The sequence below is a fragment of the Homalodisca vitripennis genome, chromosome X (assembly GCF_021130785.1).
Source record: "Homalodisca vitripennis isolate AUS2020 chromosome X, UT_GWSS_2.1, whole genome shotgun sequence".
Taxonomy (NCBI): Eukaryota; Metazoa; Arthropoda; class Insecta; order Hemiptera; family Cicadellidae; genus Homalodisca; species Homalodisca vitripennis.
Window position 1 is genome coordinate 65,777,857 of NC_060215.1, and position 19,714 is coordinate 65,797,570.

General features: G+C 33.8%; 1 protein-coding gene across 1 annotated transcript in view; it reads left to right on the forward strand.

Annotated features, from left to right (window-relative positions):
- The first annotated feature begins 9,315 nt into the window (after window positions 1-9,315).
- Window positions 9,316-19,714, forward strand: part of LOC124369100 (homeobox protein engrailed-like) — a 36,019-nt gene continuing 25,620 nt past the window's right edge. The window contains exon 1 of the mRNA XM_046826840.1: window positions 9,316-10,924. Coding sequence (XP_046682796.1) covers window positions 9,742-10,924 — 1,183 coding nt within the window. The 5' untranslated portion in view covers window positions 9,316-9,741. The remainder of the gene's footprint in view (window positions 10,925-19,714) is intronic.

Here is a 19,714-nt window from a genome sequence, read left to right on the forward strand (position 1 = left end):
TCATAAAGTGGTATTTGTACTACATATAATAATAATTTAATTATTTGTACGTTGCCTGCATAGAGGTTTTATGAACTCACTGTTTAATCCTGTGGCTGAAAAAATGTTTAACTATCAGTAAAGTCGGATTTCTAAATTTAAACTTTAAGTTAATTTAAGTCAAACTTAAACAAGCAAGATAAAACTGAACATGGGAGAAGTAGTCTACTCTGAAATCAATACAAGCTATTTCAAATTTCATCAATTATTTACTGTACTAGAAATATAGAGATTCAAAGTGGGACCTCAGAATAGTTTACGGTGAGATGCATTTAAAGTAGAGCAATTGATTTTTGGTTGGGACATTATTCTAAATTTTAAACTCGTAGAGTAAGAGTTTAGAAGTAGAGCTTAAGACATTAAGATATAGAATTATACTCGCTGTGGAATATCTTTGTTTTAATAATTTTTTTTTTAGCAAAAGTTGTCATAAGATAATTTGTTTTTTATAATTAAAAACCGCGTCATTCCCTGCAGTCATCTTTCATGTTCATAATGTAAAATTTCATATTCTTATTTTCAATCGTTTTTATTTTGGCCTAATTATACGATGATTCTAAATTTTGCTTCAAATGCCCATCACATCTCGTGTGGAATGATATAAAACTTTTTTATATTTTTCATGTATCTTAAAAAAAAGGCTTGAACAAAATCTTGTTTAAAATGCGGCCGAAAACCGAATGCACCATGTTAGAACAGAAAGCACTTAGAATTTTTTTCAATTTACATAATCTTGTTTTTCAAGGAAAATCAACTGTCTAGGATAAAAATAGGAGCTTATTAATTAGCTATAGACATGATTAGAAATATTTTAAGAGATGGGCCGTATCATAAGCTCTACCCTGTAGTCGAAGTTGAGTGATGATCTGTTGGCTATTAACTTGAAGAAGGAAGGTCAAGTTGTTGGAGGGATTCATTTGACTTTGAAGAGGCGTAGTATGCAATGAATACAAATGGTTGTTACACACAATTTTTTGAGTAATTAAATTTATAGACCCGATCATCTATTTTCTACCTGCCTCTTGGAATCGTCTGAAACACAGTCATTAAGTTTCCCACGTAGAATGAAGGGGGTCTGACGCTTGGCAAAATACTCACACTACAGCCAACCAGTTATGTGATATTATGTGGCGACTCCGACACACCAGCTTCCTTCAAGGTTACGCCCCAGTGGTTATCATTCTTCAGTAAACACAAAGCTCCACAGCTAGACTAATAAGTGGAGTTAACTATATCAGATACCCTCTTAAGACTGTTAAAACTAGTTATCTCTTTGTCATAATGAAGATAATGACGCGATTGGTATCTTTGAACAATGTTGGGGTGAACAGTGTAAAGTAAATAAACCTGACTTGTTAATGATTATTTCACTGGATGTCAGGACATCATAGCCCTTGACAGGATTCCTTTGAAACAATCATTTTGAAGGATTCATAATCAAGGACCATAATAATGAAAATATACCAAACCTACGATTCATCTCCTGCATGCAACAGATACACTAGGAGAACTAAATGAAAATCAATTAGTTTGATGAGGTAAAATTATATTTTCTTCAGATATTTTAAATTATCAAAACAATACCTTATTTTATGTGAATAATTCGTATACAAGAAACAACTATATTTAAATGCACTTAGATGCTTTGTTCATAAGTTCAACCACATAACCAGACTATTTAGCTCCCACCTTTTTATTTAATAGTCTTATGATATCTTCAACTTACAACAGACCTTGTCAAAAACGAGCATAAGAGTGGTAAAACAGGCGTTGGGTAGATTTCCAATAAAAGTTAAAAAGATCGAGTCTTTTATAAGAGACTTGATTGTAAAACTAAAGACAAAAATCAAAAATTAAATATGAAAAATAGTAACTAGTACGAATTATGTTGTTTCAATGTTGATATTATATGCGAAGTATAGTTGAAGGTAATTAAACAAGTATATATTTATAAATAAATAAAATAACAAAATTATAAGATATTTATTATATCTTCAAATATAGATTAAAGTTTGATAAAACGTTAAAATCTAAACGTCAACAAACAAGTAAGGGGAATACTAAAGTTAAAGGAGCTGTTTAAAATAACTCAAGGCTGTTCAATAAATAGCCGAGTGTAGGGTAAGCGAATCCGATACCATACAACCCCCGTATCCCGTATCGAGACATCAGCTATTCCCCTATCCTGGATCTATACAGAAACTCTACCACGCATGCTCCGCCGCCGTTAAAATGTTATGTTTGCTCTGTATAAACACGATAAACTACTAAAGGAGCAAGGTCAACTTTCGGCATAGTATCTGGTCTAGGGATACAGAGGTCGTAGAGGAAACGATCTGTCGTAATATACCTACGAATCTCATGAAATATGATTCTTATCATTTTTAGACTAAATACATGCATTTGTCTAAAATTCCCTACAGCAAGAACAAATAATATGGTATTAAAAACTGCAGGAGTCCTTTGGTTAAAAAAAATATTTTAATTCCAGCACGCTGCTTAATAGCAAACGGATTCAGTATTTATAAACTACCGAACGCCACGATACCACATTGTAACAGTGAACACACGCAGGCAAACTACACAGTCGTTCATTGATTCTCGGTAGACACCCGCGCACCCAGCATAAAAGGCAAATAAATGTCCTGGGACGTTGTTGAAGATGTTTAAAGTGTGGTTACCGAATCGAATTTAAAGTAATAATTACCCCTTGGCACCCACAATGTGCCATATAGCCTACCGTACATCACCCGGAGTGCATTCTGGGAATCCCAGACCAGGTTAAGATAATTAGGATTGTACGTCGCAATACATTTATTTTTGTATATATTTACGTTACTGTCAATAAGTTAAGCATTAACTCCTCTGAAACTGTGTCATATGCTTCATCCCATGTGTCCCATGGTCCGGTAACCGCCTGTCTTCAGCGAAAAAAAAAACAAATTTACTTTATAAATTCATGTTTTTAATAGCCACGGAACTGTAAAAGTAGCCTAATGTAAAATTATATTTCGAGAACTTACTTCACATGTTTACTTTCTATATATTAATTAATTTAAATGAGAAAAATAAAACTGAAATTAACTCCTTCGATAACTCCATAACAGAGTGGACTGGCATCACTTTCTGTTCATTTAATGTATATAATATTATCAAAAGCGAAAACCCAAAAAAATAACAACTAAATTTAGAGCATTATCTGTGATTACAAAAATGTGTGTTTGAAAATAGATTTTGATAATTGCCAATCATCTTAGCATAGTTAATATAATTTATTTTTACCTCATTTATATTTACTACTTCTAAAACAAATATATATCTATCGTGTAGAAAAGATATAGGTATCTACTTCTAAACATACATTTTATTGAGATATAATTTTTCAAGTTCATACATAGTCCTGGTTCTTGTGCTTAAATTGGTTATAGTGTAGTCAGTCATCTTCTCAAACGCTCCGGATCAACCTGGTATTATAAAGCGAGTCACATGATCTATTTTAGCCGCACTCGGTGCTGTAACAATCAACAAGTCTATAAAAGTCCATATTTCTACTATCTTCGATGTCTATTATCTCTTTTATAGTACGATTTCCTACTTACACTTGTTGTAAAACTTTGTTTGGAGAATAGTGTATTTTATTTTGTACAATTAATTCACACACTGTGTGCAGTAAAACGTAAAAGAATTGTAGCGACTAAAACAAACACACATAACATTAAACTTATGATATTTTATAGCCTAGTTACTGTATAATGGTAATTTTCTTTTTAACCGACTTTACCTTTTTCTGACCAAGGTCTCGTAAGTGGTCGGTTGAGGCTTGTATACTGAAGTTAGATAGGACCCTCAGGGTAAGTGTAATGGTTTTCCAGATAATACTACTATATTTCTAAAATTTTCTGTGTCTTTTGGGATGTTAATTTAAAGTTATTTCATGTATTTCACAAAATTCCATGCTCTTGTAAAATTAGTTCTGGTAAACGGACTAAATGGACAAAACAAGGAATGTCGATTGTAAGTTTCAGTTTGGAAAGAAAAATTGAATGCATTAATATTTATCGTAAATTGTGAGTAACAATTTGTTTTGTGTAACAAAGGATGGATTGGATGATTGGATTGTAAAGGGTACTTGAAATCAATATTCAATCTTAAAAGGGGGTAGTTGCTATTAAAACAGGATATTTTTTAATGTAATTTTTTGGTATAAGCTCGCATATGCTTGGCACAAAAATATAAATTGACGCACGACTTCCAAAGACCTATATTTTTTATATTACTTTTATTTAGTCAAAATTGTTGATAACACCAGATTGGCTGTTTCGTGGTTTTTATTTTAGATTAAATCTACCTAATACTTTGACGTGTATGTGAAACTCAACTTTTCCCCCAGGCTGATAGAAGATATCATATCTAAAGCATGATATTTGCAAACGCTGTCGTTAAATTATTGTAATTCTTTAATTTTCCGTTAGTTTTGTCGATGAACTTTACGCATCAGTGGTTCTTAATGCATATTGCAGAGCGCGATAGTGATCCACTTGCTATAAGAAGTGTCTTATAGATTGTACTGCGGCTTGGTTCTTTCTTTCACTAGAAGAATACTTTAGATTATAAGTCATGACTATTCCTCTCATGACTGTAACAGTTTTGAATCTGTTGCAAAGTCAAATACTTGCGCTACCATGGTAAAAGGTACTACATACTGAGTAGGTAGGCTAATCAATTTTATTGTACCAGGCAGTCCCGGACTCAGACCGGTCTTTCGGAGAATTTTACCGGAGCCCCGGGCCTTGTCACAGGTCTATTTAAAGGGACCGTGACGACGGATGGTGGGTGGCAGGGTCCATCCGAATATCTTTTGAGGGGCCCACCAAAGCTCAATACGGCCCTGGTACCAGGTATATGTTCTGATTGGTCGGCGATATATCTGATTTCATTTTCTGAGATTAAATAACCCAAAAAGTTACTTTATTCTTAAACTAGAGTTCAACAAGAGTGTCAAGGAAATTTGTATTTAATTTTTGAAGAATTTTTTCACACAAATGTTTCTCAATTGTTCTTCTACATCCCCTAAAGGTAGCTTCAAAAGCTTCCAAAAATATTTTCGATAGTTACGGCTTGTGAGCCACAAAAGTAGCATTGATAACATTCTGATTATTGTATACTTACGCATTGTATACGCAGAGTAATTTTAGTTACTATTACTGACCTAATTCTAAATCGGAGACGCGAATTAAGATTTCACAAATTCCAAACCTCTAACTGTTTCGAGAGCAAAAACTTTACCCAATCACGATGGCTATAAAATCCACTATTAGTCGAAACTGAAAGTTTGACAAGAGGTTTTATATAGCCCTACTGCATAGTTTACTTTATTCTTAAAGTATATGTTTCGCGAAAAATGTGTTTTTAGGGTTAACATACAGGTCGTAGTAGCTTTAAAGACTTCCTAATAAACAGACGCATTTCAGTTGTTTCGTCAGCACATCTGCACGTACATCTTCACGGTTTCTCATCAAAGTAAATTGTTTTTCTACAGTCAAAAACAACACTGTTAACAAAACGTAAAATGTTTAAAAATATTTGTTAAATAAAAAGATGTAAATTAACACACTGACAAGTGTATTTAATACATTGATATAAAATAAACAAGTAATAAAGAACCAAAAGGTAGGTTTTATTTAAAATTTAATTCGCTATAATCGCTGCGCCTTGAAACAGTGAATGTGATGTAAATATTAACGGTACGAAGAGCTAGGTGACAGTTTCTAAATCGAAAATAGAATATGAAGTGAAAATTAGGACGCACGGATTAAAGCGTTGGGTCGGACAATGAATCTGAGGTACAGATAGCCTAGGTTCGACTCCTGCCCGTCAATGTAGAGCTTATCGTTAGTCCAGTTAACCAATTATACTGTACTGACTCTCCCCCTTGTATGATAAGATTCTCACTCTCATCAGTGAGGATGGGTAGAATACAGGTAACAAACAACCTGAGTACAGACACTCGGTACAGGTCCGGTCTCAGTTATAAAGAGTGTAATACTCGTATATTCAGTTATGGTTGGATTTATATTATATTACATTAAGTTGTATTATTGGGCATAGCTTTGCTCATTCCCTTCATAAAATTTGTATAAATGTATAGTATAAAGAAACAATAATTTTACTTTTATTTTATAAATGAAATTACGGCACGGATGAAGAATTGGACGCATAGTGTCTAAGACAATAGCAGTGGTTTGAAATAGTGTTAATGTATTTAAGTTGTGCGAATCTTCAAAGGTAATAAAAATCTTTGAAATAACCTAGTATTAAATCAAAAGGCTAAATGAAATGAATACTAACTAGGGAGTACATTATGTTTACCTACATTACATAATAGCGTGAATGACGTAATCATATACTATGCTATGCTCCATAACATAAAATGACTAGATTTAGTTGTTGATTTAAAGTTCATTATTGACTATACGTATGACTTGAAAGAATATCACAAATACAAATATTTGGCATCATATGTATGGTGCAAGAACGGAAACTCTTACGTTTGTTGTTTTAGATCACAACACCTTGTGAGTTCTGTGTTTTGATTGGTATTGAAATATTGAAAGGATAAAGGGTGTTGTAATGTCGACTAAATTTACCATCGCAACAAAAGTGGCTGTGATACACTTTTTTTGAGAATTGGTTGTACGTAGAATGCCCGTTGCTTTTGCGTAATCTATTGTTCAGTAGCGATTTTGTTGGTGTTCTGTTGGTATATTAAAATTGTTGCGGATTTTTGACGTGTAACTATTCTGTTGCGTTGTTTGTCGTTGGCGAGTTAACACCATGTTACCTGATTTGTTGACTTTACTGCATGAGTAACCTCGTATTTTAGAATTTGTCCCCTGTGGTAGGAATTAGGCCTATATATCAGTTCTCAAAACACTGCGTCGTGTTTCACTAAACAATGTTTCTACTGACTAAAATTTAAAGTAGATTATGTAATAAAATATGTTAGGATATACAAATACAAACCTTTTTGTTTTCTTTTGTTAGTACTCATTTATACTGTGTAGAATATTAAGCGTAAGTCTTATAATGTTAATGAAAACAAACTAAAACACACTATATCAGTTTGTTGGTTACGCTAGAAATGTAATGGGCAAACGAGATTTATTTTAAGTAACGAAGCCTACTGGTTTGATAATATTCTTCTATTTCCAGCCTACTTGTTTAAGTAGTAGGCTTTATTGTGGATAATGTTCAGTAGTATAACTGGCTAAATAATCTGTAATAGTCATGGCAAACTACTTTTTACTGTCATAAATCCTGGGTAAACTACCGATTCTAGTGAATATGATTTTAATATGTTATGATGTTTGTATAATGAAACTCGTATGCTCCCGTAACATCTAATAATTAATAACAAACAATATTTTGTGATGTAGACCCTACATTTGTTGTATAGACTACAACTTTTGTGGCGAACATTTGCAGTTCACGTATACTGAGAAAACATGGAACTCAGGAAGTGCTCGTATTTTAGCCTACTGATACTTTTTGTTCAAAGTAGACGTTATTGGGATGATTGGTCACAAAGGCAAGAAGTGTAGAATATTTATTTTGTAGGCTACAGTTTAGTTTCATTAAATTGAAATAAACAGTTAATGAAGTAAAACACATTTCATTGCTCTTATCAGGTGATATTTATCTCATTGTTGAGTCTTGTTTTATATATGTATAATGTTTTAGGTATAAAGGAAATTTGTACTTTAAATTTTAAATTAGGTACCTTTTTTATTTACAGTATATGCCGATTATAGCCAGGCGTTGATTAGATGCAGTTTCATTGATAGAGTAAATGAAACAGCTAGCTTGATCCTTTTCTTTTACATTTAATCTTACCGGAACGTCCGGTTGCAGGATACAAAACTGTATTTTCGAACAGTTTCATGAAATTTTTCGGAATTGTTGTGTCTAAAACAATATCCGATTTGTTTAATACGTAAAGGGCTGTAAACATAAAAAATGTAGCGGAAATTTTCTGTTCAGTAGCCGTTAAAAGGTTGCAAGTTTGATTGTAAAAGCACCTCATTGCTTTTGTTTATTCAGATATTTCCCTATAGGGAATGTTGCCCTAAAATTGAAAGTAAATAGTGCACCATTTGTAGGTAGGCCTAACATAATAGTGAATTCTGAATATTTGAGGTCAATGAATGGGTATTGGGCGTGTGTTCTATAGTTACAAGGAATATGTTAAATTTCTGAGTTAATATGTTAATACCGAAACAGAAAAAAGTGAAAAGGTTTAGTATGCAAATTTTAACATTAAGTTTTTCATATAGTATTAAGTTTCAACGTTTAAATTCATGTGATAGCCTACTATTTCAATTTGTACCTCGTTCATAAAGTTTGAGTTAATTTTGAAGACAAATGGCACGCAAGATTGCGAAATTAGTTTTTTTTTTAATCTTCGCTATTTTTAGTTTAATGTTATACTTGATACAACACTAACAGTAAGGCAATAGACTAACAGTTGAAACATGTTAATCAAACTATAAAACGATAGGCGGTTTATTATTGCTTTAGTGTTTCATTATTTATTTACATAAAGCAAATGGTTATATTAAATATAACACATTTAAACATGAATAAACAATGTGAACACCTAAAAGTGATTGTAAAGTAAGATTTATTTCATATACTAATATAATTAAACATATGCTCGATATTATTATTAGACCATTAAAATAATAGTATTAATGACTTTATAATTTTTAATACAAATAATAAAAGTGAGCTTTAAACACTTCAAATTATATAAGAGCGTACTCACAAAACAGGAGAAAAGAGTATTGTTTGATAGTTTAAAGAGGGAATGAAAACTTTATGCAATCGATTCCGTATTCCCCGTCCATCGCAACTCAAATATTTCCATCCATCCTCATGTAATGTAAACATATATACAACAGTATTTATGAACTGAACAGCTTTATAGAAGGCCACGCCTAGAACTTAAATAATAACGTCAAAATACGTTGAATTTTATTTCAGGAGAGAAGATTACTGAAAGCGACGTGATTAGGACCGTAGGGTGTCAGGAGAAGTAGGGGTAGACTAATGGTAGGGGTAGGCTAATGGTAGGGGTAGGGCGTGGCATAACTTGCGCGCAGAGGGGAGGTCCTGGGCGGAGCTTAGGTGGGCGAATACCCGGCCTTCTACAGAGAGACTAATATAGACGCTAGCAGCGATGGTGGGGCGCGGAGGCGGGCACCAAAAAGGACACCACAGATTTTTGAAGTGAAGTCTTAGTTTAAGCTGTCACTTTGAAAACGCGGTTGTGGAAGTGACACGCTGTCCCGGACGGGTGCGGATACAGTATAACTTCATCTGTGTGCAGTAGAGACCACGGGTACAGTGACAGTGTGTGCTGCAGAGACCACGGGTACAGTGACAGTACCGGAACGATACGTATCCCGTGGCGGTGGCGCTGGCGCGACCTGCCGGCTCTACCTAGTACTACAGGTACCGAGCGTGGAGCGTCGTGTGTGGTCCTCGGTGGGGATAGGACGGTGCCGTGCCGTGCCGTCCCGTCAGTTCCTACGATATCAATCATTGCCCGGCCCGACTCGGCGTACAAGTACTGTTAAACAAATGTGGTTGCGGTCGCGGTCGCGAAACGCGTAGTCCCCGGTGTGGTGTGTGCGAGACGTGATGGCTCTCGAGACGGAGAGGTGTAGCCCGAGCAGCGCGGCCAGTCCGGGTCCCACGACGAATAGACGGCCGGGCTCCGAGGCCGCCAGTGGGTACCCTCAGAGTGGACCGGGGGACGAGGCTACCGCCGATGCTAAGACCAAACCGAAATCTGCGTTCCATCAAATCGCCTTGCTGACGAGATGTTCCAGTCCACCGAGTTCCGTCAACGACCCCGATCCTTGCGAGACCACTAGTAACCCCGTCTTTATCTGCCAGAAAGGCGATGAGTCCACTCCGAACCATCCATTCGACAGGCCGTCGTTCCGGATCAGAAGAGTTCCCGACGTCAAGATTCCCAGCAGGCCACACTCCAATGAGAGTTGTTCGAACCATTCCGTGAAGCAAAGTCCGACCGATAAGCAGCCGTACAGTGATTCCTCGTCAGCCTGTTCTCCTAGTCCGATATCTCCGGAGCGGCGGAACGGCTTTGCGAGCGACACACGCAGCCACCTCTACCATCCCAACATGGCGAGTCTCTCCCTCGTGTACGGCCTGGGGGTTATTCCCAACAGGTTTCCACTGAGTCTTCACCTACCTACTGTGTACCCTGAGGTTCCCGCCACGATGCCGGTGCTACAGACACCTATTAAGCCCCCGGAATCTATAAGCATGTTTGTCGGAAGGTCTATGCCCGTCCCTTTGCCCGACCATCAGGGATTCGTGGATAGCCGGCTGCTAGGCTCCATCAAGCCCCAGAAGAGCGCCAAGGACCTGCTCGGTTACCCTGTTGTGGATTTCAGACCCGGCTCATCGTGTGGATCTACACAAGGTCGCCAGTGCGACTGCTGCAGATCTCCTTCCCCGAGATCTCCGTCACCTCAGCACCCAGCGGGCCCAGGACCTTCCGCCTTGACTTTCTCGGTGGATAACATCTTGCGACCTGACTTCGGGAGACTCACCCGCTCACTCAAATCGCCACCACTCTCTTGTAGTCAGCAGATTAGAAGGAAGACCTCCAAGAGCGCGTTGAAGACGGCAGCTATTAGTGGCGAAGACTGTGGGAAGCAGACGGACAAGTTGCAGCAAGCGGGAGATCAGCTGTCTTCTGGGGCAGCGTCCTCTGCAGAGGACAAGGACAACAACGGACAAGTGTGGCCAGCCTGGGTGTACTGCACGCGCTACTCTGACCGCCCATCCTCAGGTAAGACTGTACTTGGGTAATCGAGAACGATTTGTGATATCATCTGACAGCGTTACTGATTTCTCAACATTATACACTCAGTACCGGCTATTACAACATCAAACATATCGCATTTTCAAAATGGTGTTTATTTCATTTATTGAGAAGTTCAGCTTGGACATAAATAAAAATTTAATAATGCATAAGCTAGCTGATGGAGAACCTCAATCTACAGCTAGCCAAGTATTAAGCTTCACTTAAAAATAGGACAACAAAACAATGAGACCTATTTTCAAGTACTTGAAGCTCTGGACCCGCTGTTACCTTATAACCTTAAAGTCTTTTTAGACCAAACTTTATAACAACAAAAATACTCAATTGGAACAGGAACATATTGGGGTCAATTAATTCTTAGATTATCCGATCCTCTACTTATCATGAAACACCTACTATTTTATTAGGCCTATGAGTAGCATAAATCATTGGTCTTACAGTTGAGGGTGTAAGATAAGCTTTGGCCAGTATTAAGTAAATAACCTAACTTAATAGTTACTGAGTTAATTAATATTCATATAGTTCAATTACTCGGATAGATATAAATTTTAAAAAAATATACTTAGTGTGATTTAAGGGTCCAATGGAATAAGAAGTATAAAAATGATATACACAATTTAAGTATTTACTTTATATATAAACCATGTACTTCAAAACGACAAATAAGTTTTGTAATGTTTAGTTCAGCTGTTTAAAAAAAATTAAAAGTATAAAGCAATTTTTTAAATATAGATACAGATACAGTTTATTCCATTATAACCGTATATATTATTTAAATAGGACAAACTATAATGACCTTTCAAAAAAAAAATACTTAAATATGTTTAAACACACAAACTATAATTTTTTAAATCTTCAAAAAAGTAAATAAAAAAAATTCTTAAGCTTTTTGTACAAACATCCCGAATATTATCAGATACCACCAACCAGATGGTCTGTCTAAAGTGTTGAATTACATTTACACTACTGTGTACCTAAAATAAAATCCAAACGCTCATACATTTTCAACTAGAACTATTTTGAATTCAAAAATGGGTTTTATGCATTAATATGGGTTTTGATAGACACTCCTTGAATATAATATAGCACAAAAAATAAAAATGTATTAACAAAGTACTTTTACGTGACAAAAATAAAACACAATTGGTCTCGAAGTCAATGGTGTAGATCCAACATTGAAAAATGCCCTATTGGTGATAAGAAACTGTTAACATGATACATCTATTTTTCACCCTTGGATATGAAAAGAAATTTAACCTTATGACAAATATGCACACAACATCTTATGTACTCATATTAAGCAGCATGTACTAATAATTATAAATAAAGCCACGTATTTTTCTATAAGTTTGCTTTGTTTGATATAATAGCCAGGTTAAAATCTCGTCACAAACAATACCTAGACTAACACGATGGGGAACTTTTTCATCATAGTAAAAAACTTAAACTCATTTCTCCAGCATATGTTCTATTTATTACTTTTGCATATATGAGGTTTGAAGGCGGGGAAAATAATTTATACAGATTTCTATTAACTATTAACAGATTTCTATTTCTAGTTATGTAATACAATAAAATTACAATGATTCTTCGAGAGTTTGTATACATTCAATTTACATGCAATAGTAATCATGCGCTGCTGACATTATCAGTCACAATAGTTTGATCTTTGATCAAAGATGATCTTTCTTAGTATATTGCAAAAATGCAGTTAGACATTATCGACTCTGCTGATTTCAAAGTTCGGTAATATACATAAAAACACTCTTCTCCATATCTTATTACTAGAAATACTTCTGCAGATTAGCAAGTCAGAAAAAATTGGTATCTATAAAATATAAACTGCAGCTTAAAAATCTTTTCATGTCAAAATATATTAAAAAGGTGATTTTTAGATTTTGTGAATGAAGTTCGACTTTTAGAACTTTGTCTTCAGTAGAATGCTATAAAAAAACTAATAAAACTTAAATAATATAAAATGGTGTTGAAACGTAGTTGCGAAATTGCTATTGCATCCGACAAGTAAACACATATAATGTCATACAAAATATGTCTTAGAATTAACACTGTGTGGTTTAGTTTGGTTACTACCCCCTAGTTAAATATAAATGTAGTGAGGCAGGAATCAACAATTAAATTATAAAAATAAATAATGGCGTAGGTGTCGAAATTATAAAAGTAGTAAGTTTACAGATATGTACATTTTAAAACTGTTTGATAAAAATTAAGAACACAACAACATTTTTAGTTCTATTTATATCGGCGGAGGTTTATTAAACCCTACTATCCATATCGCACATAGTCCACATGAACCTACCAATCGAGCTGTGTATGAAATAAACTAAATTAAAGCATTGAATTAAGAATCCACACTCTTGAACAGACCAGCGCGCATTTGAGAAGAATATTATCTTACTAAAATGATGAAAAATTTACAATTTACATTCAATCCGTATTTCGAAGTGAAGTTCCTTTGTCTTTGTGTATAATACAAATATTAATAACGATACAAATCTGCTGCAATAAAAAAATACTTCTTCTCTTTAAGGAGTTTTCAATGACTGTAAATATTGATATTTTAATTTGAATCTTTTATAATCTCCTTGGTTAAGGTTCTACAGTTATGTTTAGTGTTTTTATTATTTTGTAATTTATTATTGGATCGGACAAATTTAATATACAGACACATTCAAGTTATTAGGGCAACAAATAGTTCATTAAGTAAAATTGTAGTTTACCTGTGACCCAAAGCCTTGTAAAGATTTCTAGGCATAGCGTTTTCTAAAACACTGGTGATAACAAGGGCGGCGTCCTGAAACCGCTTTATTTATGCTGTGGCTGCATAACAATCAACATTTATGAGTGGAGCCGTTATGAATAAGTCAGGGGGAGGGGATTCCAATGAAAATATTGAATATTTCTAAACTCAGATAACAATCCGATAAAAATTATGGAACGGTATCCTAAATCTTTTCACATTTCCGATTTTAGACTTCTAAAGTTTCCAAAATAGACTATTTAAACCTGATAACAATAAATGCTATTCCAGAAATTAATAAGTAATTAAGTCCTAACTATTGTTGCGTGTTTTATATTGATATTTAATCACGCAATGTCTGCGTGATTGTTGTATTTATTTACAACCTGATTATATTAGACTATACATTAAATAGCTATGTTGTTACACATTCAGTGTAATAGCATCGAAAATTATAGAGTACACTTTAAATATTTCCCAAATATTAATTCACAACACAAATTAAGCATTTATTTGTAATAAGAATTATATGTTTCATGTAATGTAGTCTATTATCAGCATTGTGTAGGTTAACGACTAATTTAGAACAATTATTGTTTAGAATGGTGCTAATAAACTAATTTGTCAATTATTTATGAATACGGAGCGATTTGAAAGATTTATATCCGTAATTTGGATTACTAGTTGTATAATGCAGAAAACTATTTTTAACTTTTAAGTAGTGATCCAAAAACCAGTCTAATATTTTTAAGCTATAGTTTTAAATTTCATTTCAATTTTTATGTAATCAAATGAAAAGTTCGTAAAAAATTAATTAGTACCGTATCAAACATTGACGACATAAACAATAAGAAATTGTTCACAAAACTAGTGTATCCCGTTTACCTTACTATTGCATAGCGTATAGGTTTAAATTTAGACAAAATGTTTAAATTTTTGTCTAAATTTAAATATTGTAATAATCATTATTTTAAATAACAACATTTTTTTAATTACGAAACTCCAATTCTTATTGTTTTCTGATCAAATTATATGATTACTCACATTGGACGGAGGTTTGATTAATGTTTAAGTACGAATGATTGTTTTGATCATGAATCGATCTAAGCACCGTGTACCACGAAGTGGGGTCGATTTTTCAAAGCGCCAGCATTTTGACAAGAAGCAACCCCCAACACGTTGGGGCAACACGCATTTAGAAGTTACTGCGTCTAAGGCGTTACTATTGTTTACCTAACAGGTAAATGTACACCATAAAATTTGTAGTAATTGAATGTTTTAATAAACATTGGGCATAGTGAAACGTTATGTTTCAGTAAAAAAAAAAACTATGAATACATTTATAGAATTATATTCATACATATTTGTAATCGCACACGAATACATTAAACGTGTTCGTGCTGAACTAATGATAACAATTGATAATGTACTACATAAACTTAATATTGTTCTTTTTAAATGACGTTTGTTCTTAATACAATTAGGATTGTTGTTATTGGATTGTATTTATTTTTATATGTACGAGTATTCTTGTAAGCTTTTTCAAGTAAAAAGAAGTTTTGTATCGTATTTTACTAATAAAGATGATGGAGAGAAAAATTATGTAGAGAAAAGTAATTAGCCAATGTCTCTACAGAAAAATAATATAAAAATATGATAACAACATAAATTATGTTGTATTGATCTTCAATTGTGTTTGAATTATCTGAGCGAAGTAAATACATTAATACCAGTTATGTATGCAAATTAAGTAGCAGTTCAAACACAAGTAAAGTTTCAGGAACATATAGAATGCAACTAATTTGTGCTAAATATAAGCATTGGAACTACTCGTACATTTACACATACAAACATATAAGTAAATCACAGTGTTAACCATTTACTTGGACGGTTATATAGAAATTTGTTTAATCATCAGCCCATAATGAAAATAATACTAATATTTAAAGCTTTATGGGCTATATTTAAAGCTATGTCCAATTTATCCTATTTATTTAAACGATAAATTGATTATACCTGGTAAACTTCATTGTGTGTTATTTTAAATTGCCGTTGGACACTATACTCGTTTATTTTTGTCGTTTAAGTTCGGTTAATACATGCAAGAATATAAAGCTTGGACTCGATTGCTTATAAGAGAAATGCCTAAGCATTTTTTTATGTCTAAACATTAAAAGATTTTGGAGTTGCACTAAAAGAAAATAATGGGAAGGAAAATTCAACAGCACTCCGACAAGAGTTCATGAGGCTCTTGATAGTCTGTAATACATAAATTTCCATATAACCTCAAGCGATAGTTGAAGGGAGCCTCTTAATAGTTACGGTAAATCGAATAATACATACTACGCGAGAATCTCCAGAGGTTGCGGGACCACGGGTGGTATGCGGGATACGACTCCGTGGCCGGAAATGTTCAAAGTGGACAAATACTAGACTGTCATGGGAAAACAAATTCCACGAATATAGCGTAACCGAACATGACCAGGCGAGATAAAAGTTGTGTGAGATTTCAATAAATAGTCCGGACAGGTTATGTGGCGTGATCTAGCCAGAGATTGCTACACAGGCCACGGATAGTTCACAAGCAGGGGCTCAAGGCAGACCTTTCCCCTACATTCGCTTCGGCCGCGGCCCGGCACCATTTCGACACGTGACGGGAAAACCATTTCATAAACCGTTAAACCATAGTCGGGTCATATATCCATAAAGTCAGGTGGAAAGTACTTCTACAAACACTAGGCCTACTATTAGTAAGTTTCAGGTAGTAATTTGAAATCGATAACATAATATCTTACTCTCACAAACAGCAATGGTTTTATACCTGTAAGTAAGCGTAGTTTTGTATTTTATGTTTTATACCAATGGACCGTACTCGTTGTAGTATACAATACTTCTGAGATCTCCAAACTCGCTATAGTAACCTACTATGTGTGTATGTGTGCTGCAGAATGTTCTGTGGTTAGTAATTTCAAATGCAAATACATACAAATTCCTCCATATTGCAATAATCATTATATAATGCAAACAGCGCTACATTTAATAATATAAAATAAGAAAACTTGTTCTTGTAAGTTACTTCGTGTAACACAACTGCATACAGAAATATTTCTATACGCTGTCGAAAACGTAATATAACGGTTAGAGGCTACTGTTATGTTTTTGGATTGAACGGTTAGAGCCTACCGTTTTTGGATTGTGACGACAACAAACTATGATTGTGACTTGTTAAAAATTAATATTGTTATCATGGACTGTAAAAAAATATTCTCTTGAGCTACGTAATTAATTTATATTTAATGCCGCAGTTAAAACAATTCAAAATGATATTTCTAACATAAATGAAAAACTAAAAACGTGAAACACTAAGAAGAATATTAGTTAATGCCTTTAACTTCCAAAATTACTATTACCACCTTGCCACGTTATGAGTAAAACACAAAGCGTATTTTGAATCAACACTTTTCTTTAAATCAAATTTGATCCAATGTTTATTTTGCTTTTTGTGTGTGTATTTTCATATATTAACTGGTTACAAAATCCTTCTATATAATAAAAGAAGAAAAGTATCTCTGTAATGGTAAATGTCAATTAATAGTGCTCTGTGGTCTTAGAATAAACTTATCTAGTACTGTACATATCTTTTCTTATTTTATTTTATTTCTCAGTACTGTTGTTGATTTTGATCTTGTTTCTCTCTCTCTTTCTACAACACCTAGTTATTAAATAGGCGCACAAAGTGTTATCACAACTCAGGGCCACTCACAGGATTCGTCCCATGTGGCTACATATGCGTTTGTTATGTGTGATTATAAAGAAATAAATTTTCTGATTTATGAACAGGAAGTTATTATTCGGTACAAATTTATTATACTCATGCACATTTTGATTTTAAAACTAGTAGTCAAAATCGAAGTGAAATTATTATACTGCGTTTCCATCTACTGATTCTATTAGGATCATTTATCCCCGAATCGTATTTTCATTCTAGGAATACATTTTAGAATACATATGCAAATAAGTATCTTTCAATAAAGTAAAGTTCACAAATTTCATTAATTATGCTTTATTTTCTTTCCAATCAATGGATATGACTGAAAAGCAGTACGAATAGTTCTGTATAACCAGATTAAATACTGGCTATAATGTTATGCCTATACTCTACTTTGGTTTCAAGCATGTTTTATTCTCTTATATTTCAGGAATTATTTGTAATTTACGAGGGATGAAGCGAGTATAAATTTTCACATCCGAAATCTGAAAGCCGATTTAAAATAGAAGTTTACCTCCTTAATGATTTTTCTGGAGAATTTTCAATGATGGATCAGTAAATTAAGGATGTTACATTTGAAAACTTGTTGCAATGAACATAGGTTATAGAGGCGCGTAGCCCGTTTTCAATAGATCGTGCAAGAATTAATCGTCAATCAGTCCTTATGTTTTGATTATAAACAAATTTAACGATGTATCGTTTTGTGAAATTGAAATTTGTTGCGTACCTCAAAGAGATACCATAAATTATAAACATTGTTTAAACAATCATCAATAAATAATGTAAATGACATTATATTTATTGTTCCTCGATATATTAAAATTATGTGTTAATGATGTAAGTCTACAAATTCTCTCAATATATTCCGTTCGACGCTTCATTAAAATTATCGTAACATGTTGTATTGTGGATGTGGCCTGATTAACTATAGAGGCGTTCAATCAAGAACAAGGGGCTTTGTTTTAACTTTTCCATTGTTTTTATTTGCAAAAATTAATGCATCATTTAAAATACAGAATACCAGTTCAAAGTTGGCCACTCATTAAAATAAAACTTTATTATTTTATAAGATGAAATACTATTTATAATTTGTAAGCACTTTGGTGTACATTTAAAATTTTAATTTTTAAGAGTAAACGTACAAATACTTACGAATGAATACCATTAATTAATTTATATGTGCTAAATATATACTCGTATTTATAATGGACGGCAAACTATTAATGTATTATCAGTAATCTATTAAAGTATTAAAAGTCCTCCTGATAAATGTGTTCTAGCATAGATTTTTGATATGTCTTAAATCCAGTTTCACTAATCGTAATGTTTTGTACTAATTGAGGCACTAGCTGTTTTGCCCATTTATAAAAATAAATCTCAAAATACTGACTAAAGAATTATTGATGTGTTCCTTTCTTATCATACGTTCACAACATACGGTACGTTCACGACCTCTTCCTGGTGGTCGTAAACATAAGAGGTCAATGACGCTTCTTTAAAGGTTTAGTTCAATTTAATAAAGATAGCGAAATATTCATAACCCACATTCGCTTTCCCATCTTCCTTTCACCTAACCGTAGATTACTTATCTGAACTCCACATCCCCTGCCGAGTTTACATGCAGCATTGACGTCTAGTAAATGTTGTTGAAGTTTCAGTGTACTTAGAAATTACAGCTTAAAACGAAGAGATTCACACAGTATTCCAGTGATTAATAAATTAATAACAAAAAATTACATCAGCTACTTGATTTTTGCTTGTATCACTGGAATTATGACGGAAGACTTAATGTGAAATAGGATGGGAAAAGGAAAGGAAAAATCGTGAGAACAGGGTGGAGTTACTATAGTGATAGGGGTGAGTGGTTGGATTCATGACATTGCGCAACTCTTTCTGAAACTTATTTCATATTTTAATAACTCTGTCCTTGTTTCGGACACAATTAAGAGGCTAAACATACCAAACTGTGCGCAAAGTGATGGCCATATTAAGCGCAAAATAATCGTGCAGGATTAAGAGGCTCATCAGGACTGTGCGCAATGGGATGGCCATATTCATTATAATAATAATAAATAATAAATATCTTTATTGCAAAAATTACAATGTCATCTTTGTATCGCTATCAATTGAACTCAATACAACTAAAATGTTGTTATTCATTGCTTCCAGTACCCTATTCAGACATACAAAGTGTTTCATTCACTCGGTTCTTATTCATTCCGTAATATCT